Source organism: Pan paniscus, chromosome 11, assembly GCF_029289425.2.
Source record: "Pan paniscus chromosome 11, NHGRI_mPanPan1-v2.0_pri, whole genome shotgun sequence".
Taxonomy (NCBI): Eukaryota; Metazoa; Chordata; class Mammalia; order Primates; family Hominidae; genus Pan; species Pan paniscus.
In genome coordinates, this window is record NC_073260.2 from 45,460,228 (window position 1) to 45,480,429 (window position 20,202).

Sequence of the window (20,202 nt, forward strand, 5' to 3'; positions counted from 1 at the left end):
TCAGGGGAGGCCATCACTGTTGCTGCAGGCTGTACAGGGTTTATCTCCTCAGACAAAGGTGGAAAGGCTGATGGCAGCATGAGTTGGGGAGGGGATGTTGCCACTACTGCGGATGGGGAAGCTATTTCTTCTGGCAAAAAAGTTTCATCAGAGTTTACAAACTCAGTGTCCCCAGCTTCATCAGGGTCCTCCCACATGTCCCCATTCCAAGTTGCAGGATCCCATTCTTTTCCAATCAATGCCCTCACTTTAACAGTAGACACCTGGTGAGGCTGTGCATGCGTCTTTCATTGCTGGTCAGCCACTTGCAAGATAAGAGTTTATATCTGTTTTTCCACAATTTCAGCTCTTTCTCTACAAGAGATAAGACTCTTACTCAGGGCAATCTTAGCAGATTTGAGGCTCAGTATCTGCTTCTGAACCCGGGAGACAGAATCCCTGAATTCATTTTCTTTTATCACTTTGTCCTCTGAACTTAGGAGCAACCAACCAGCTTCCTTATGTTCCTTGGTTCTCCACATATGGTCAAAGGTATTAAGTATAGAGTCACTAAACTCCTTGCCTCTCATGAATGAAAAATCAGGAGTGTCAAATGCATTTATTTTGCCTAATTCTCTAAACAGTTCGTGCCAAGGACTATTAGCATTCTCCATACTATTAGAAGTAGGGTCGGCTGGGTGCGGTGGCTCACTCCTGTAATCCCAGCACTTTGGGAGGCAGAGGTGGGCAGATCATGAGGTCAGGAGGTCGAGACCATCCTGGCTAACACAGTGAAACCCCATCTCTACTACAAATACAAAAAATTAGCTGGGCATGCTGGCACGCACCTGTAGTCCCAGCTACTCGGGAGGCTGAGGTCAGAGAATCTCTTGAACCCAGGAGGTGGAGTTTGTAGTGAGCCGAGATCGTGCCACTGCACTCCAGTCTGGGTGACAGAGCAAGACTCCATCTAAAAAAAGAAAAAGAAAAAGAAAAAAAAGAAATAGGGTCTTTAGCATAGTCATATTAAGCAGCCAACTCCAGAAACCCCAAAACCAATGAAATAACCCCATCCTTAATATTCTGTTCCTCTTGAACCACTCCTGGTATGAAAATCTGTATTAGTCAGGGTTCGCTAGAGGGACAGAACTAACTAATTAATTAATATTAAGCTAATTGATTAAACTAATTAATCAAACTAATTAACCTAATTAATATTAATTAATTAAACTAATTTAATTAAACTAATTAATTAAACAACAACCAGCCTCCTCCCCTAGCCCCAGCCCACACCTCACCCCTCACTGGGCTGCATGGATGCTCCAGAAGGCGCAGGCCTCGGGAGTCCCCAACTCGCACCCACCTCAGACGTCAGGCCGCACCCGGTGGCCACGGCCATCTGATTCCTGCCAAAGAGACTCTGGTTCACTTTGCTGCTGGTCAGGGAAGCAAGTGGACGCTGAATGTGCTCCAACTGTGGATGGCATCCTTGGCACATGGGCCCCCGCAGCTGCTGTCCCCACCTCTTGGTGAGGCCTCTGCCCAGGGGTCATCTTCAGACAGGACGGATTATGTGGACCTCTGCTGGAGGCCCAGGGCTCTCTCTGTGGCTTGCAGGACACGCAGCAGACACTGTCCTAGCTCAGATCAAGGGCATTAAGGTAGCACGCATGGCAGCATCAGAGCTTTCCTGGGTGCTTCATTCATTCACTTCATTCGTTCTCACTCCACTGACTGAGGAAAGCCCTGACGGGGCCAATCACTTCTTCCCATAGAAGCTGAGTCCCCCATTGGAGGGACAAGAAAAGCAAGTATCAAGGAAGCTGAGGCTGTGGGTCTCGGTGCTGGGGCAGCCCTGGCTGACACTGGTCACGTAGTCCCCTGAAGGAACGGCTGTCAGGCCACCTCTGGCAGGGCCCCGAGTGCTTGGTGGAGGGAAGACGAGCTGGTGGCAGTGGTAGCCAGCCTGGATTCACTGTGCTGGTGCAGGGCTCCCCCACCTCATTCGTTCAGTTTATTTAACAGATGACTCACCAGCATGTGCTGGGGGCCTGGGCTGGTCTGGGGCTGCAGGAATGTGCATCAGCTGGTCCTCGCCTCACGAGAACTCCAGGACGCAAGTGCTAGTGGTATCCTCGTTTCTCAGTGGGAGAAACTGAGGCACACAGAAGGAATGTGCCTCTGTCACTGAGCGGGACAAGGTTTGAACCGGACACTGTGCCACCTTGCTTGCACCTTCATCTTCATGTTCTTGCTGTTTCCTCATGCATAACTGGTGCTCCCTTAATCTGATTGTTCTCTTTAAATGACAATGTTGTTCTTACTGAATAAATGTGTTTAAAGGTGATCTGGATCTTAGTTTTAAAAGCTGTGTGCAGTGGCTCACGCCTGTAATCCCAGCACTTTGAGAGGACCAGGCGGGTGGATCACCTGAAGTCAGGAGTTCGAGACCAGCCTGGCCAACATGGTGAAACCCTGTCTCTACTAGAAATACAAAAAATTAGCCAGGCATGGTGGCAGGTGCCTGTAATCCCAGCTACTTGGGGGACTGAGGCAGGAGAATCACTTGAGCCTGGGAGGCAGAGGTTGCAGTGAACCAAGATCGCTCCACTGCACTCCAGCCTGGGGGACAAGAGCGAAACTCCGTCTCAGAAAAAACAAACAAACACAAACAAACAAACAAAATAAGTAAATAAATAAAAATAAAAGCTCAGCATCACCTAGCAATTGTGGACGTAGTTAACTGGGGTCTGAATCCCATTGCAGAGTATTGTGCCTTCACTCTCCCAGGCACGGCTGGCCGGGGGGACCTGACTGGTCCAGTGAGGCAGTGATGGGCCTGTGAGCACAGTGAGACCACACTGGCACCAAACTCAGACTCAAGACTTAGCATGACTGGAAAGACAGAAAGTGCCTGGGGAGGGAGTGACTCCTGCTGGGGTGTGTTGTTGATTAGTGCCATGCTCACATCAGCTGAGACAGCCCGTGTAGCTCAAAGCCCTTGGGGTAGGCCTGGGTCAGCCTCACCTGCACACATCCCCGCTTTCCCCTAACCTGGGAGAAGCGAGGGGAGGACAGGAAGGGGTAGAGTAGTGGTCAGGGTGCTCCTCCAGCCCAGGCCTGGCTGGCAGAATGTGGCATCTCACAGGCTGTGTCAGGCATCAGCCGCAGCCGGCGCTGGTGCCAGAAGCCTCCTGAGAGCCCACACTGGATCCAGCAGGCTGAGAGGCACTTGTCCTGCAGGGCATGGAGAGGGAGGGGTGGCCTCCTATGGGCAGCACCTGTGCCCTGAGAGTGGGGCTGGGTGGGGTGGAGGCTGTGGTGGGCACAGAGCACGGTGGCCCCAGCCACCAGAACTAGGGTCTGAGAACATAGTCAAATTCTACATGCCACCCTGTCCTGCATCTTGGAGCCCAGGACAATGAAACCAGGGGTAGGAGAAAAAGGAACCAGACGTGCTCCCTGGTCTGCGTCCACTGCTGGCAGCTCTGCCGCCTCAGCAGAGGATGGCCACCACCTCTGCCCTGGGACTTGCCTGGGTGAGAGGGGCCTCCCCTCTCCGGGCAGGGTCTTCCTCGGATCTGCTCCTTTTTTTTTTTTCTTGAGATAGAGTCTCACTCTTGTTGCCCAGGCTGGAGTGCAGTGGTGCAATCTCAACTCACTGCAACCTCTGCCTCCCTGGTTCAAGCGATTCTCCTGCCTCAGCCTCCCAAGTAGCTGGGAATAAGGCACCCGCCACCAGGCCCAGCTAATTTCTGTATTTTTAGTAGAGACAGGCTTTCACCATATTGGCCAGGCTAGTCTCAAACTCCTAACCTCAGGTGATCCACCTGCCTCGGCCTCCCAAAGTGCTAGGATTATAGGTGTGAGCCAAGGATCTGCTCTTTCTTAATCACAGCAAGGTGGCGGCTGCAGGCCATCACAACACCAGGGCTGGCCAGAATGTGGCCCCTTGTTCTCTTGTCCCTGCTGTGGCCAGCCTCCTGCCAAAGGGGCTTCCTCAGGCACCAGCAGGCATTGTAGGGATGAAGGACATCACAGTCCCTCTGCAGGCAGGGTCACTGGCCTGGGGTGGACTCCGAGGTTTGCCCCTGGGTGATGAGAGAGGGCGAAGATTCAAACAGGATGTCTGCCCTCCTGTGGTCTCTCTCCTGTGGCAGACATGAGGCTCCCCACCAACACACACACCTCCCTGGCTCAACTTGGGTGCTACTGCGGCACAGCAAAGCTCTGCAAACACTGCTATTATCTCATATTATTATCTCCTCCATGGGTCAGGATCTGCTCAGGGTCTCATAAGGCAGCAATAAGGTGCCAGTCAGGCTGCGGTCTCACCTGGAGCTCTGCTAAGGAAGACCCACTTCTGAGCTTATTCAGGCTGTTGGCTGAGTTTACCTGCTTGCTCTGGGTCCTGGCCACGCGGGCCCTCTGTCGGCCGCTCACAACATGCAACTGGCTTCTTCAAGGCTGGCAGAACTTCTCTGACCTCAGGGAAGACCTCAGTCACTTTTTTTTTTCTCTTTGAGACAGAGTCTTGCTCTGTTGCCCGGGATGGAGTGCTCTGGTGCGATCTCAGCTCACTGCAACCTCTGCCTCTTGGGTTCAAGTCATTCTCCTGCCTCAGCCTCCCGAGTAGCTGGGATTATAGGCATGCGCCACCACGCCCAACTAATTTTTGTAGTTTTAGTAGAGATGGGGTTTCTCCATGTTGACCAGGCTGGTCTCGAACTCCTGACCTAAGGTGATCTGCCTGCCTCAGCCTCCCAAAGTGCTGGGATTACAGGCGTGAGCCACTGTGCCTGGCGCCAGTACCTCTTTTTTTTTTTTTTTTTTTTTTTTTTTTTTTTTTTTTTTTTTGAGACGGAGTCTCGCTCAGTCGCCCAGGCTGGAGTGCAGTGGCGCGATCTCGGCTCACTGCAAGCTCCGCCTCCCGGGTTCACGCCATTCTCCTGCCTCAGCCTCCCGAGTAGCTGGGACTACAGGCGCCCGCTACCACGCCCGGCTAATTTTTTGTATTTTTAGTAGAGACGGGGTTTCACCGTGTTAGCCAGGATGGTCTCGATCTCCTGACCTTGTGATCCGCCCGCCTCGGCCTCCCAAGCGCCAGTACCTCTTAAAGGGGTTGTCTCTTAAAGGGGTAGTCAGGCCCAGGACAATCTCCCTTTCGATCAATTCAAAGTCCACCAGTTAGGGACCTCAAAATCCTTTTTGCCATATCAGGTAGCACCATCAGGGCGATGCTATCCTATCACACTGATAGGTCCCCTATATTCAAAGGGATGGATTATGTAGGCCACAAACACTTTGATGGATGAATTTTGCTCTAATCTGTAATAGAAACATAAAATGGAAAGCCAGTAGACTTATAAATTAAGGTGGATTTTTAACAGCAAGTATGCAGATAGGATATGTTTTCTTCCCTTGTTTCAATATGTTGCTTATCATCTGGGGAAGGAGCAGGCAGAACTCAAAACAATGATAACAACCTTTTCTACCCATTTGGTTTGATGAGAAGAGAAGCAAACAAATAATTGGCAGGACTGTTGGGAACAGTTGTGTGGGTTGCACACTGCACAATCAAGAAGTGCTATTCTCAGCACAATGACACGCCTGGGAGTTACGTAGTCTGTAAATGGCAGTCCTGCTCTCCTAGACTGAGCCAGAATGGGATGGGTTGGGACCAGCACAGGGCCAACCTATGGAAGGAGCCCAGTACCATGGGTGTCCTGACCAGAACTGAGTCCACAGGGCCCTGCCCTTTGACTGGAGATGCCTTGCCTGCTGTTCGTGCTTGGGTAGGAACAGGGCTGCCTCCCAGGGCACTCCCTGGTCAGTGAGCTGTGTCTGCAGGGGATGGCTGCTCCAGTCCATCTTCTCCACTCAGAGCAGGATGAGGTGGGTAACAGTAAGTCCAGATCTGGACACAGTGAGCGTGGTGTGCCCGTGGTCACCCAGCTTGGGTGACCTTTGGGCAGCTGGAGCTATAGGTCTGTCTCAGTGGCAATCAGCAAGGGAAAGTAGGGGTTAAGTCAGAAGGTGAAGGACCCCAAAAAGGTCATTGTGATACTGTGGAGGGAGCACTGGTTCCAATCCCAGCTCCACCTCTCAGGCAAATGAGGTCACCCCTCTGTGCCTCAGTTTCCTTGTTAGTAAATTAAGGGTAAAATTGCCAGTCTCCTACAGTGGAAGACATAAGTTTAAATGAGATCATGTAACATGGGGCACAAGGCCTTGCACAGAGGGTGTGCTCTCTAGAAGACTGACTAGGGCTTTTCCAGGTTGGGGAGTGCAGTGGAACCCACAACTGTACTGAGAGACATCCCTTTTCAGTAGCAGGCCCAGAGAGCATCCCCATGGGCTTCAATACGGGGCACAGAGCTCAGCCTCTTAAGTCCCTGAAGGTCAGAAGTAGCTGGCTCTAAAAGTATCCAAACATTTAAAATCCAACCTGTGCTGTCTGGCCTGCTGAGCGCAACACCAACACCCCACAGTGGAAGCCATGAGCTCACTGTGTATGTCTGGAAGCTCCCCACCCCCGGGACTCAGGGCCTCCCGCACGCCTCTGCTCCATGGCATGCTCCCTCCTGCTGTGTCCACCACCTTCTGCGTGCTGTGTCTTTGCCACTGGCTGTGAGCACATTTGTACATCTCTGCATGGTTAAACTGCACTTCCCGTGGGCAGATAAGATGCCTTTTTCTTTGTATCTTCAGCAACCAGCAAGGTGTTTGATACATAGAGAGGGAAAGTAAATACTGGATTATTTTTCTTTTTTAAAAAAAAAATTTCCCTCAGCTTTACTGAAGTATAATTGGCAAATAAAAATTGTATATATGGCTGGGCATGGTGGCTCATACCTGTAATTCCAGCACTTTGGGAGGCCAAGGCAGGTAGATTGCTTGAGCTCAGGAGTTCTGGAGAACAGCTTGGGCAACATGGTGAAACCCTGTTTCTACCAAAAATACAAAAATTAGCTGGGCATGGTGTGTACCTGCAGTCCCAGATACTAGGGAGGTTGAGGTGGGAAGATTGCTTGAGCCCAGGAGGTGGGAGGATTGCTTGAGCGCAGGAGGTGGAGGTTGCAGTGAGCTGAGAGGGCACCAGTGGGCTCCAGCCTAGGTGACAGAGTCAGACCCTGTCTCAAAAAAAAAAAAAAAAAAAAAAAAAAAAAAAGGATGTATTCAGTGTGTACAATGTGATGTTTTGGTATATGTATATACTGTGATGATCACCATAATCAAGCTAATTAACATATCTATCGCCTTACATAGTTACCATTTTGGTGAGAACACTGAAAACCGACCCTTTCGGCACACTTCAAGCACACAATACATGATTGTTAACTATAGTCACCATGCTGTACGTAGATCCCCAGAATTTATCTTATAACTCAAAGTTTGTACCCTTTGACCGACATCTTCTCATTTCTCCCTCACATCCCGGCCCTAATAACCACCATTTCACTCTATTTCTATGATGTCAACTTTTTTAGATTCCACATACAAGTGAGATCATGCAGTCTTGTTTTCCTTTATAAGAGGAACGGTTCCGAGTGAGCATGGTTAAGACTCAATATGACCAGCAGAGGGCGCAAGAACCAAGGAAGATGCGGGGGCGGGGCGATAAGGCCTCCCTGTGAGCAAGATTTCCTGGAAACACTTCTAGCAAGCAACACATTTATAATCTCTATTTTTTCTGTCATATTCTTTCCCTTTGCCTAGTCCCTGCAAGATTTGTCACTTGGCAGCTGCAAAGGCTCAAGGCTTGGGAAACTCCCAGAAAATCAGAGCCACCGCCCCCTGTCCATCCACATTTCAACAGCTGGAGAGGATTTAGATGGAATTGCCAGGGGTTGGGAATGGCTGGCTGGGAAGAAGCACTCTCGCCGGGGGTGGCCTTCGCCCTTAAGGGGCTTCAAGCCTACGTCACTGGGCTCTCAGCAGTTCATTAGGCAGCCACTGAAGGGAGTGAGCGCCCTGTCTCCAGGGGTGTGCAAGGAGCTGGAAGGCAGGGTAAACTATTTCTACTCCAAAGGCTGTTGCAAGGATTAAGTGAGAGGGTGATTGTACGTTGTGCAATTCGGTGTCTGGGTATAGTATTAATAAGGGAAACATTTAAATTGTTGAGAACTCAGAAATGGGTGTAGGAAATGAGTCAGGTGATTCTGTGTTCCTAAGTCCCAAATACTGTTAAATTAATAGATGCTTTCCTGGAGAAAAGAATTTAAAAGAAAAAAATGTTAACATAAGGCAACATGTCTGATATGGAAGTGCAATATTTGTGCTATCAGAATAATTGAAACTGCACAAGAATTGGCAAACTGTGGCCCATTGCCTGTTTTTGTTTGGCCAGCAAACTGAGAATGGTTTTTACATATTTAAGTGGTTGAAAAAAAAATAAGAATCATATTTTGCGATGTGAAAATTAGATATAATTCAGGTTTTCATATCTATAAATAAAGTTGGTTGGAACACAGCCATACCCACTCATTTATGCATTATCTAGGGCTACTTTCACACTACAAAGACAGGGCTGAGTCACCACAACAGGGCCATGTGGCCTGCAAAGTCTAAAACATTTGCTTATATGGCCCTTTACAGAACAAGTTTTTCAATCCATGACCTAAGCTGTTAACACTAGCAAGGAGAAAGATTCATCTAAAAACCCCCTCTTGTTTTCTCATTTGGGAAAACTGAGGCTTGGACAGGAAATGGGCTTGCTCAAGGGCAGTAGCAGGAAGAGGTCTGCAAACCAGGGGTCCAGCTCATCTCGAGGTCCCCTGTGTGCTCTGCCTATCTGCAAATATGTGGAATTTGGCCATTTGGGAACTGGGCTTGTAAGCCCATTCCTGGCACCAAGAGGCAGGAACAAGGCAGAAAGTACAGATGTGACATGGGAGAGGGGGCCCAGGGAAGCCCAGTGCCTGTGGAGGTGGCACCAGCTCCTGTCCCATCCTCTTCGTGTGTCATCTTCAGTCAGTTCAAACCAGCAGGAGGCAGGAGGGCTGGCCTGGAGCCAGGGTACCAGAGGCTGATCCTGCCTGGCATCTGAGGGGTGGTATGGCTGTAGCCTCCTTTTCCCCACCTAGACCCCAGAACTCTTGCCTGTAAAAGAAGCACCATGCCCCCTGTTCCATCCCCTCCCAAGCAGCACCCAGTGGGAGGTGCAGCTGGAGGAGGCAGTACCCAGCCCCCTCTCCCTTCCAGTCCTGGCAGGGTGGTGGAGGGGGGAGGTGGCAGGTGAAGACAGGACTGGTAGCCACAGTAGAGTCCTGTGTCAGGAAGGACAGATGCAAGTGTGAGTCCCTGCTGGAACGTGGGCAGGCCAATGTGATCTGGCCTGGCCTCCCTGCCACCAGGAGACATTCTGGAGGAGATGCTGTGGTCCACCTCACCTGGCTAAGGGGCCAGGGCCCAGACTCCTTCCCCAATCCCAGGCCTAGCTCCCCAGGCTGCCCAAGCTGGAAAGAATTCCCCACCCCCTACACAGGCTATAGAACCCTCCAAGAGCTCTGTGCCTATTAAACGTATTAAATCTGCAGAGCGTCTGGCACCTGGTGGGCACACTGCGAGCATGAAGGCCTCTTCTCTTATTAGGAGGACGGGACTGTGGCTTGGCCGTCCTTCTGATGAAAAGGAACAGAAAGTGGGGGGAGCGGGAGCAGAAGAGGAGACAAGAGCGAGAGTGAACGAGCAACAAAAGAAAGAAGAGGGGTGGGGGGAGGACTAAAAAAAAAAAACAAAAGAAAGAGGAGGGGGAAATGGGTGGAAGAAGAGAAGAGAGGAAAAAAAAAGCAAATAAAGAAAGAAAAGGGGAAAAGAAAGAAAAGTCGAGTCGTTTCCGCGGGCGCCTCGCCGCGTTCTGGCCCGCACGAGCCGGTCGCTCTCTGGGGTCTCGGGCTCCGCACGTCGGGGAGGCTCCTCGAAAAGCCGGGTCTGCAGCTTCCAGGGGCTGTGACCAGCGCTTCATGGGCTCTGTGGGAGCCCGGGGTGGAAACCAGGTCTCGAGCTGCGGCCTGGCACCAGCCCGGATGGGGCAAGGGAGGGCCTGCGGAGTCGGTCCGCACCGACCCTGACTCTCCTCGGAAGGCCGAAGCTGCATGCTCGTGGGGATCAGTCCTGGGCCAAGGGAGCATTCTCGAAGGGTCCACACTCGCCGGGGGGAGAGCGCCTGTGCGGGTCGCAAACACCATCCCCGCCCGGCCTTGCAGTCCGCGCCCAGCAGCGCGGCCGTGCCCACAGAGCCCCGGCACCCAGACGGCTACTTCCTAGCTCTGGGTGTGGCCTCAGGCGCCGCTGGTTCGCGTAACTGGACTCGGATGCAAGGTCTCTGCGGGAGCCGCCGGGGCTGGCGAGCGGTGGGTGTGAAATGGAGGCGGGACCCGTCCAGGGCCTGGAGGGCTGGGAGCGGCGGGCTGGCGGCTCCGCGAGTCCAGGAGCATCGCCTCAGGTTCCTGGACCAAGAACCGGGTCATCTCCGGGTCACAGGAGCGAGTTATTTATTTCCTATCTAAGGATCTGTCTTTTATTTTTATTTATTATTTTGGTTAAGAGACGGGGTCTGGATCTGTTGCCCAGGCTTGTGCAGTGGGGCAATCATTGTTCACTGCAGCCTCGAACTGTTGGGCTCAAGGAATCCCCCTACCTCAACCTGCCTAGAAGCTGGGACTACAGGCGCTTGCCACCACGCTGGGCTGTTGGATGTATTTAAACTAACACTTCCATAGAAAATTAAACATTAAAAAAAATCAACAACAAAACTTACAAAACAAAAATAAAGTAGCGAATTCCAAAGGAACAAATTTGTAAATTGCTCCAAGAGGGGGAGCTTGGAAAGAGAGGGGGATGTGTCTAAAGGCGCTGTCACCCGAAACACAATTTGACCCCGAGCTTCTAGGGCTTTGAAATGACTCAAAACGAATGCCCACATTTGAGTTCGAAATTTTCATGAAAGAAAGGGTCACAGAGACTGGCTTCTCCAAAGAGAAAGCGAGTTGGTGGTCTCCAGGAGATAGTGACCTGTAAGCGTGGGGAGGGGGTAATTTTATAATTCCAAAATTTTCTGTTTTGAAACTAGAAAAGATGTTGCCAGTCTCGGCTGGGGGCAAAAGCAGGGCGAACGCCGCAGCCCACCCGGACAGGGCGTTCCGGGCGAGGTCCAGGCGGCCTCTGTCGGGCACAGCACACCTGCGGCCAAGGCCGGTGCCCCAGTCCCAACAGCACCACCAACGCCACCAACAGCCTGCTGGGCCAAGGACAATCAGAACCAAAGGTTTAAAAAAAAAAAAAAAAAAAGAAGAAAAAAGAAAAGAGGAAACGAGCTCCATTCCCGGCGCTCGCGACGCGTCCCCAGGGACGGACCGTGTGCTGGGTGGCTGGGCGCGCAAGGCTGCGCGGGGAGCAGAAGGCCGCGAGGTGGGGCGGCCCGGGGCCGCCTGGGCCCCTAGGGGCTGGACGTCAACCTCTTAGATAGAGGGCGTGGGACACCCCCGCAGGCGGCTGCTCGGACGACCGCATCCAGAGGTGAGCTGACCGTTCTGGAAGAAGCCTCCGCTCCACCGCGGCCCCAACTTCGTTTTGCCAATTAAGATGCAGACCCGCTGCAAGTGGGAGCGGAAACAAACTGCCCACGGCTGAGGCGGATGGAGGAGAGCCCAGCGCCCTCCAAGCGATGCACGATCCCCCTGCCGCTGGCTGCTGGCCGCTGAGCCTGCCCCGAGTGCTCCTTCCAGACTTAGCTTCCTCCTCTGTACAACGAACGGCTCCTGGACCCGTTCGCACGCGGAGCCATTTCACAATCCCGTCTGGGAGGCGCTGGAGTAGGAGAAGGGTGTGGGTGGAGGGGAGGTGGTTCTGGAACCTACACCTGAATGCTTAGGGGATTCGGTTGTGGGAATGAGGTGGTCCCCTCCCTGTCCCGCAGCCTCCAAAGGGGCTGTAGGGTCTGAGGGGCAGAACATGGGTGGGGAGGGGGCCGGTTCTGCGCTCCGAGGGCCCCTCATCCAGCGACCGGGCGGCGCCGAGGAACCCCTGCCGCTCGGAGCCCCTCGCCGCCCGGCTGCTAGGGAGGGCGGCTGGCCCGGGGCGCTGAGGTCACCTTTTCCACTGCGCCCGCCGCGAGCAGGACGGTTTCCGGGATTTTCGCGGCGGCGGCTAGAGGCCTCGGGAGGGGGTATGTCCCAGGCGTTGGGCTGGCAGCTGCGCCCCTGGGGTGGGGACTGCAATCCCAGACTGCACCCCACTGGGGAGGAGGCTTCCCCTCTCTGGGCCTCGGTGTCCTCGACAGGGAGGGGGTTCCCCTTCTCTGGGAGCCTCTTTTTTCGGCCGCCAACGCGGCAGTGCCTGAGCAGAGGAGGCCCCGCCGCCGCCGTTTTTGTGTAATTTTCGCCTAAAAGGGGTTTATCTGCTGGTTTGCCCTGGGGTCGGGCGACGGGGAGGCTGTGTCTGTCTAGAGCCGGGGGATCAGGGACAGACCTACGAGGGAGGTGTTTTGGGCGACCGGGGGCAGGACCCTGGCTCTCTCAGCCCCTGGAGCCAGCTGCGGTCTCCCAAAGTTCCCTAGGCGCTGGGCATTCTCCTTCCAGCCCTCAGGGCCTCATTCCCAAAGCCACCCTCTGCTCATGCTGCAGGGCTGGCCTGGGGCTGCAGGAAATGGTCCTGGCCAGAGTCCAAGGAGCTGGGGGTGCACACCTGTGGAATGGGGTGAGGGCTGGGCTGCACTACTCTTTTGACTCCCCAAAATCTAGAGATGAGGCCTCCATCCTGAAAATGACCCCCTTCCCCACAAGCTGACCAAGAAGCTACCCCAGGGGGATGGCTCATAGTAAAATAAGTTTAGTGACAGCTGATGAACAGTGTGATCCCCAAATCCTTGGATCTGGAATCTGGGGACCCATTTTGAGGATGTGAGACCCTCAGGTCTTGAGCATGGGGCAGAGATGGTTCAAATTTGGGTAGCTTCTGTTAGGGCCCAAATAACAGGGGATGGGACAGAGGCTAGCTGGGCCTACTCAGGGGAGAAACCACCACTAGGCTATGCCCTTAGGGAGATACAGAAGCCAGGGGATGAGGAAGGGGCAGGGGCCCTGCTAAGATGGGGGAGGTGAGGGAGGAAGCCAGGAAAAGGAGCTTGATATGGCTCTGTACAAGAAGCAATAGTAAACCAGCCCTACTCACTGGAGTCCCTGCACCAGGGCTGCCTCTTGCTGGGCCTCAGTTTCCCATCTGAAAAAGGAGATGGTTGGATTGAGTGATACTATTGCACTCATCTAGGGAGGGTTCTCTGAGTCTACCCATTGATAGGGGGAGCCTGACTGGGCTGCCCCAGCCTCCCAGGAGACACTGGCTTGTTTCTATTTGCCAGGTAGGATGTCAGTGGCTGCTTGGCCAACAGCGACAGGGCCAGCTTCCTGGTTTCTTGGTCTCTCAGGAGGAGGCCTGCTCAGTGTGGGATACTGTTGCTCTTAGTGCGCCCCTCTCCACCCTTTCCAAAGAACCATGTAGGCTCACAGCACCACTCTCCGAGGGAGTCTGAAGCAACTGGAGGCCATTGAGGCCACCTTCTTTCAGTCCCAATGGTAACTCTGAGTTCAGAAAGTCATGCAACAACTGGGAAGGAGAGACAGTGGGCTCTTGGGACTGGGATCTTACCAGAGTAAGGTAGTCTTTGTCCTCACTCCAGGCCCTACAGACAAAGGATCTGGGCCACTTCCTAGTCCCCACCTGCCCCCCACCCCCACTCCCGAGTCTGGGGCAGGTGCCAGAGACTGAGGGCCAGCCTGAAGGCCTCCCCACCGCAGGTGGAGCTGGAGAAAGGACTTCAACTTGGGTGGGGGGCATGGCTGTAGGTGTGGTAAGCCCTAGTTACCTGAGGTAAAGACTGAGGCCCCACATGGAGCTCACAGAGGAAGTCGGGGTGGCCCAGGACACCCCCAGTGCGTCAGGCGCTGACTGGCAATGGTGGATGGGGCTGGGAGGTAGGACCTGTGATTCCTGAGAAGGAGGAGGGCAGGTGCTCCTCCCCCAACCTTCTGGGGACACTTCTCCCCTCTTGTCTGGAGGAACTGTTTTCTCTCCAAACAGACCTAAGGGCTCCCAGGGTGCAGGACCCTCGGAGTGCAGGACCCCCTCACTGAGTTCTCACAGTCTCTCTGGAGCCAAAGGTCAGCATCTCCTCAGGACAGGTAAGGAAACAGGCCCAGAAAGGGTCAGTGGTTTCACCAGTAGTGGGAGGACCAAAAAGAGGAGTTCAGTGTAGGGTAGCTTTGGGGTTGTTCACTCCACGGCTTGGGCTTATACTCTTCTAAGGATGGAAAGAAAGATCTAGAGAAGATACTGCCAACTTCCTCCACCATGTTGGAGCCTTTGAGGCTCCGCAATGGAGCCAGGTCCCACCAGAGTTTGGTCTTTACATTCTCAGAGCACCCAGTGGCCCCCTGGCCCCAACTCCGCCCAGTAACAGTTTCTTGATGCTCCAAAGCTGGGAAAAGGCAAAGCTGCATCCTTCCCTTCTCCTCGAATCCTTTTCCTTTTCTAACTAGGGGGATGTAATCAGCCCACAGTCTTCTGGGGGCTGTCAAGGAGGATGTGTCCATGGATCACTTGAATTTCCAATTCAAGCAAATCTCGGCTGGAGAACATTTTTCTCTCAGGGCAGCCCGGAGAGAAATGAGGCCGTACATGGTAAACTGAGGCAGAGGTGGGAGGGGTGCACAGGTGCCGCTACCGCTCTGCCCCTTGCATCCCTGAACGCTGCCTCACCCTTGCCGGGTTGGTGGTGTTGAGCCCGGGACTGGAGGCTGGTCGAGACCACCTCCTTCCCAGCTGAGGAGCGCGGCCTTTGCCCCTCCTCCTCCCGACCTTTCCGGGGCTACCTAAAAGCCGATCAAGCCGCCAATTTTCTAGCTGTCCCCATTTCTTTACCGCCCCCTTCCTCTGCCCCGCCTGCCTCTGTGCCCTCCGTCACGTCACAGCCCGCTGGCTCTCACGCCTCTTTTGGTCTCTCTGCGCACATCTCGGTGGCGTCTCTGGTACCCTCACATCACTGTCTGGAATCTTGTTTGGCCCACGCCGTCTCCCTCTGCCCCTTCTCTCACCTGTGTCGTTTGATCCCTCCGACTCTCGTCTCTGGGGGTCTTGCCTCCCGAACTCTCCGGCTCTCTCCTTCCAGGGCGTGCGCTCCGCTCAGTCTCCCTCGGTCTCGGTCGGCCGGCCTCTTTCACGCGGCCCCCTCCTTTTTGGCCTCCCTTCCGCCTCCCTCCCTCCTGGGTCCCTCCCTCCGGCTCAGCCTAGGGGTTGGGGGCGGCGGCGCGGGGCGGGGCGGGGCGGGGCGGTGACGCGGGGCTGGCCGGGCAAGAGGCGCGGCGGCGCGGGGCGGGGGCGCAGTCCCGGGTTCGACCGGCCGAGCCCCGCGCGCCCCGCCCGCGCCCTGCGCCTCCGCCCGGCCGGCCGGCGGGGGAGGGGGCATGAGCCGGCGCCCGCGCGCCGCCCCGAGCTGCGGGCCGGCCTAGAGCCCCGCGCGGGCCCCGCGCCGGAGCCAAGCCGCCGCCGCCGCCGCCGCCAAACCGCGGGCGCAGCAGTGGGCGCCGCGATGCAGCGGCCGGGGGAGCCGGGCGCCGCGCGCTTCGGCCCGCCCGAGGGCTGCGCGGACCACCGGCCGCACCGCTATCGCAGCTTCATGATTGAGGAGATCCTCACGGAGCCACCCGGGCCCAAGGGCGCCGCGCCCGCAGCCGCCGCTGCCGCGGCGGGCGAGCTGCTGAAGTTCGGCGTGCAGGCGCTGCTGGCGGCGCGGCCCTTCCACAGCCACCTGGGTACGTGTGGCGGCCGCGGGGTCGCGGGCCGGGCTTGGCGGGAGACAGCGAGCTGAACCGCCGGGGCGCCCCGAGCCTCCTCCGGCCTCGAAGCAGCCCCGGGAAGCTGCTCTGGGAGCGCAGGTTCTGGGACCGTCTCTCGGAGCCCTCCAGGCGGGAGGCGGAGGGTGCAAGCTCCAGGCCTCACAGAAACCAGGCCTCGTGCCCGCGGGCCGCCCGGGGAGGGTGTTCGCTCTTTCCTTCACTGCTTCCATTCGGCCTCCAGCCCGGGGACCCCGAGTGAGCATCCCCAGTGCAGGCGCACTGCCAGGCTACGGACTCTCATGGGTGGAAGCGACCTCAGGCCACGGGCGCCTGGGCTTCGCCGCAGAGGGCTGGCCGGGAGTGGCCGCGGCTGCCCAACCCAGGGAAGTCGGACCTCTGGGGAGGAGGCCTGCGCTCCCGAGGGCTGGGTGCTGACGCGGGCCCAAGCCGGCCCGGAGTCCCCGGGAGCTCCAGCGGGCGAGGAACGCGGCCTTGGCCGCAGTGCGGACCTGCTTCGGCCTTGCCTTGGGGCCAGAGGCCTGACTTGTGAGCAGCTGCCTGGCTGGCCCTTCTGGTTTCAGGTCGGCTGGGCCTCTGCAGGGCTTGAACGGCCTGCGCAGACCTTTTCAGCTTCTGCCCTTTCTTCTAATTTGGCGGGGCCTGCTCTGCCCTGATGGTGCTGTCTCCATCGCACTCCACCCTCGTCTTGTCTTTCCCTATCTCGCTTTCCACCCGTCTGCCGGTCGGCCTCCCTCGCTTCTCTCATTGGGGTCGGCCTGCCTCCCATCTCCCACCTTTTCCCTACGGGTCCTCTGCCCCACATTTACCTGCGCCTTGCCCTGCCCTTTCCGACTCCAGCCCGGCTAGGACTCGCATCTCAGTGACAGGCCTGTCGGGGAAGGGAGGCTCCTACGCTGTAGCCGGGACCCCAGCCCTTCAAGTCGCCTTCCCTGCACCCCCCACCTCCTAGTCGGTGCTCCCTAGCCTGGAGACTGCAGGGCCAGCGCGCTCCTTGTAAGTCCAACTGGGACTCGGCCATTCGGCTACCTTTCATCTCCATCTGCTCTGTTGCTACTAATTCGTTTGAAGCGGGCACACAATCATTTTAGGACTGAAGAAAATGGAAACATCTGCATGGGGAAGCGTCTGAAAATAGAAAACGTGAACAATAATTTCCAGGTTCTCAGGGTACTTTGGAATTTCCGGGAAGCACCCAACTCCGGCCCAGATGACTCCTGGCCACCGCATGGCTGTTGTGCCACGCACGGAAGAGCAAATGTGCACGCTCCGTGCATGTTCTTTTTCTAACGCAGCAAGGCTGATTTGGTTGGAGCAAACGCCATCTTCTTAGGACCAGCTGCCGTTTTCTTTTTGGTTTCTACTTTCCCCGAAAGACAAGACACACTCCGAGTTTCTCGCAGCTGCAAACATGTTCATCAGGAACCCCGAGATCTCAGAGGCAGCTGAGGCCTGGGGAACTCCAGGACAGAACACGGACAGGGTCGAGGAGATACTCCCTCCCAAATCTGGGGAACGGCAACGTTGAGGAGGGTCTCCATCTGCGCCACCGGCGCCGAGCGGCAGGGCGTGGAGGTTTTGCGCTGGGAGGCACTGGCCAAGCGCGAGCACCCCCGCGGCACGTGGTGCGGCAGTCCCTGGGGCAGAGGAGCGCGGCCGTAGCTCACCCGGGTCCTCATTCTCTTTCTTCGCAGCCGTGCTGAAGGCCGAGCAGGCGGCGGTGTTCAAGTTCCCACTGGCGCCGCTGGGCTGTTCAGGGCTGAGCTCTGCGCTGCTGGCGGCAGGGCCTGGGCTGCCCGGCGCCGCGGGTGCGCCACACCTGCCGCTCGAGTTGCAGCTCCGCGGGAAGCTGGAGGCGGCAGGCCCTGGGGAGCCAGGCACCAAGGCCAAGAAGGGGCGTCGGAGCCGCACTGTGTTCACCGAGCTGCAGCTGATGGGCCTGGAGAAACGCTTCGAGAAGCAGAAGTACCTTTCCACGCCGGACAGGTAGGGCGGGACAAGGCTGGGGCCAGCGGGCTGTGGGAGTGTGGTCACTTGCCTTGCTGAGGGTGCGCCCTGCTCTTTCCAGAATAGATCTTGCTGAGTCCCTGGGCCTGAGCCAGTTGCAGGTGAAGACGTGGTACCAGAATCGGAGGATGAAGTGGAAGAAAATAGTGAGTGTGCCTGGTGGCTTCCCACCCCTCAGCTTCCTGGGCCATGCCCCGGTGCATGCAGAGCTGCTCTCCTCTTTCTCCCCACTGAGACTCTGCCCAACCCCCCGATTCCCTCGGTGCCTGGTACGCACCGGAATCCTCTCAGTTCTTTCTGCCCCTTGGGTAAGCCAACATTTCGTCCTTTCCCGCGGCACCTTCAGGCCTCCTGGCAGTCTTATGCTCCCCAGGCCGGGCCGCTCCCCAGGCGGCATTTGGACAAATGGCCGCCATTTCCCGGGACATTTCCCCACCATTTCCTCATATGGACCCTGCACTCCTTAGTCCTACCTGGGTTCAAGTCTCCTCGGGGGTCCCCAGTCCACGTGCTGGCTCACCCAGGTGCTGGCGGTCCCCCGTGCAGGTGCTGCAGGGCGGCGGCCTGGAGTCTCCCACCAAGCCCAAGGGGCGGCCCAAGAAGAACTCAATTCCAACGAGCGAGCAGCTTACTGAGCAGGAGCGCGCCAAGGATGCAGAGAAACCGGCGGAGGTGCCGGGCGAGCCCAGCGACAGGAGCCGCGAGGACTGAGGGCGGTATACGGTGCGGGGCCTGGGATGCCCGCGCCACCCGCAGCCCCCTCACTCGGCGGAAACCCGCGAGCCGGCCCTTCCGCGTCCAAGAAGTTTACTTCCTAAACCTTTTTATTATGATCTTGAATGCGGACAATTGGGGCCAAACGAGGAAGGACACAGACCCTAAAGCCAGACCCAGGTCCCAGCGCGCTTCTGGGCTCTAACCTGGGAGACTCGCATCCAGCGCGGCGGAAGCTACAGTCTCTACCCTGAGCTCCGTGGCGCAGAGCGCTCCACGCGCATTCACGCCCCGCTCCTCGCCTGCACCCCCACCCCGTCTGGGGCCTGCCCTCCCGGCCGGGGAGCCTCCAGGCACACACCCGCTTCTGGACGTCGGGGACCCAGCGGTTGGGCTCAGGCCACAACGGCCTGAGATTGCCCCGGGGCAACCCGTCGGCTCGGCCTGGAGGCCGGGTCCCCGATGTCGCTGGGGCCCCTACCCCCTCTTGCGAAGACGGTGACTTTTTTTCCAATAAAATATTTTATGACACAATCGGGCTCGGTGGAGCAGCTTCTGAATCCGCAGGGGGTGAGGGTGGGGGTGGGGGTGGGCTCGGCAAGATAAGCGGAACGCGGGCAGTTGCTTCTTAAACTTCCTTTCCTCCGGCTCTGTCGAAGGCAGCTGTGCTCTTCACCATCAAGCCCGGGCTAGGCACGGCGGGCGGCTCGGTGGCTGCAGGATCCTAGGAATCGCTTCCACTCTGGGCGTGAGGGGCCAGTCTGAACTCCACCTCCTCTCCCTTGCCAGCCAGAGAGTCGCTGGCAGGAGCGGTCTGGCCGCACCGCGGGTGCCCAAAGGAGCGGGAGCCAGAGGTCCGCCGCAGAGCTCGCTCCGGAAGTGGCCCGGACAGAGAGCCGCCTCGGTTGTTGTTTCGGTTTCCTGGGACTTGAAGGACCAGTTTGTGCGGTCCTTGAGATGGTCTTCACCAACCCTTTATGAGGCGGATGGGAAGTCGAGGACGCAAGGTTTGGACAGAGCCCCCCCACCAGCGCAGTAGCCCGCCCGCGGGTCCTTGCAGCAGCAATGGCTCCCCAGAGTTCTCACATTTTCCGCAGGATACTCAGGGCGGCGGCGCCTGGGCTGCTGAGTTCCACCTCCGGGCAGTGAGGGCACCTGGCCGACGGAGAAGGAGGACTCAGCTGACACCGGCCTAGGGAGGGTGGTCCCTTGCAGGGACACAGCTTGGTTGCATGTGCTCTCAGGTGCCCCCTTCTCATGGAGGTCTCAGTTGCCTTCCCGCAGTCCAGGCTGGGCTCAGGGCTGCCTGTGGGTTCTTGTCCTTGTGCTTCCTGAAGCTGGGGGTGGGGAGGATGCCCAGAGGTGGGGATGGAGCGATGACCACTTTACTGGTTAAAGCTCAGGAAGACTATGAAACTTGGCCATTCAGAGTTCCTGAAGCCAGGTCCTTCCAGACTCAAACAGGAAAAGAGATTTAGGTACAACAACAACAACAACAACAACAAAAGAGATTCAGGAACAAACAAACAAAAAACTCAGCTGCAGGCTTTGTGTTTCAGAATGTGAAAGTGACTTCTTCTGGCCCCCACCTATTGTGGCAACACCTTTCCTTTCAGATCTTGGCTTGATAGGCTCTTCCCAGAACCTGAGC

The 20,202-nt window shown here is 56.4% G+C and overlaps 1 protein-coding gene and 1 long non-coding RNA gene across 3 annotated transcripts in view; one reads left to right on the forward strand and one right to left on the reverse strand.

The window, feature by feature from the left end:
* The window catches only part of BARX1 (BARX homeobox 1), a 78,980-nt gene extending 59,897 nt beyond the window's left edge, over positions 1-19,083 (forward strand). Inside the window, exons 1-4 of one of the 2 annotated variants that reach the window (XM_034967770.4) lie at positions 15,357-15,788; positions 17,525-17,816; positions 17,899-17,983; positions 18,384-19,083. In XM_034967770.4, the coding sequence (XP_034823661.1) occupies positions 15,566-15,788; positions 17,525-17,816; positions 17,899-17,983; positions 18,384-18,548 (765 nt within the window). In that variant the 5' untranslated portion in view covers positions 15,357-15,565 and the 3' untranslated portion in view covers positions 18,549-19,083. Of the gene's footprint in view, positions 1-15,356; positions 15,789-17,524; positions 17,817-17,898; positions 17,984-18,383 lie in introns of those variants that run through there. The other variant, XM_008959990.4, reaches the window with a different exon arrangement.
* LOC134728532 (uncharacterized) lies at positions 12,791-14,878 on the reverse strand. The gene is made up of 2 exons (XR_010109026.1): positions 13,844-14,878; positions 12,791-13,200 (listed from the first exon to the last, which is right to left on the reverse strand). It is a non-coding gene; the product is annotated as an uncharacterized LOC134728532 (long non-coding RNA).
* Positions 19,084-20,202: the final 1,119 nt, after the last annotated feature.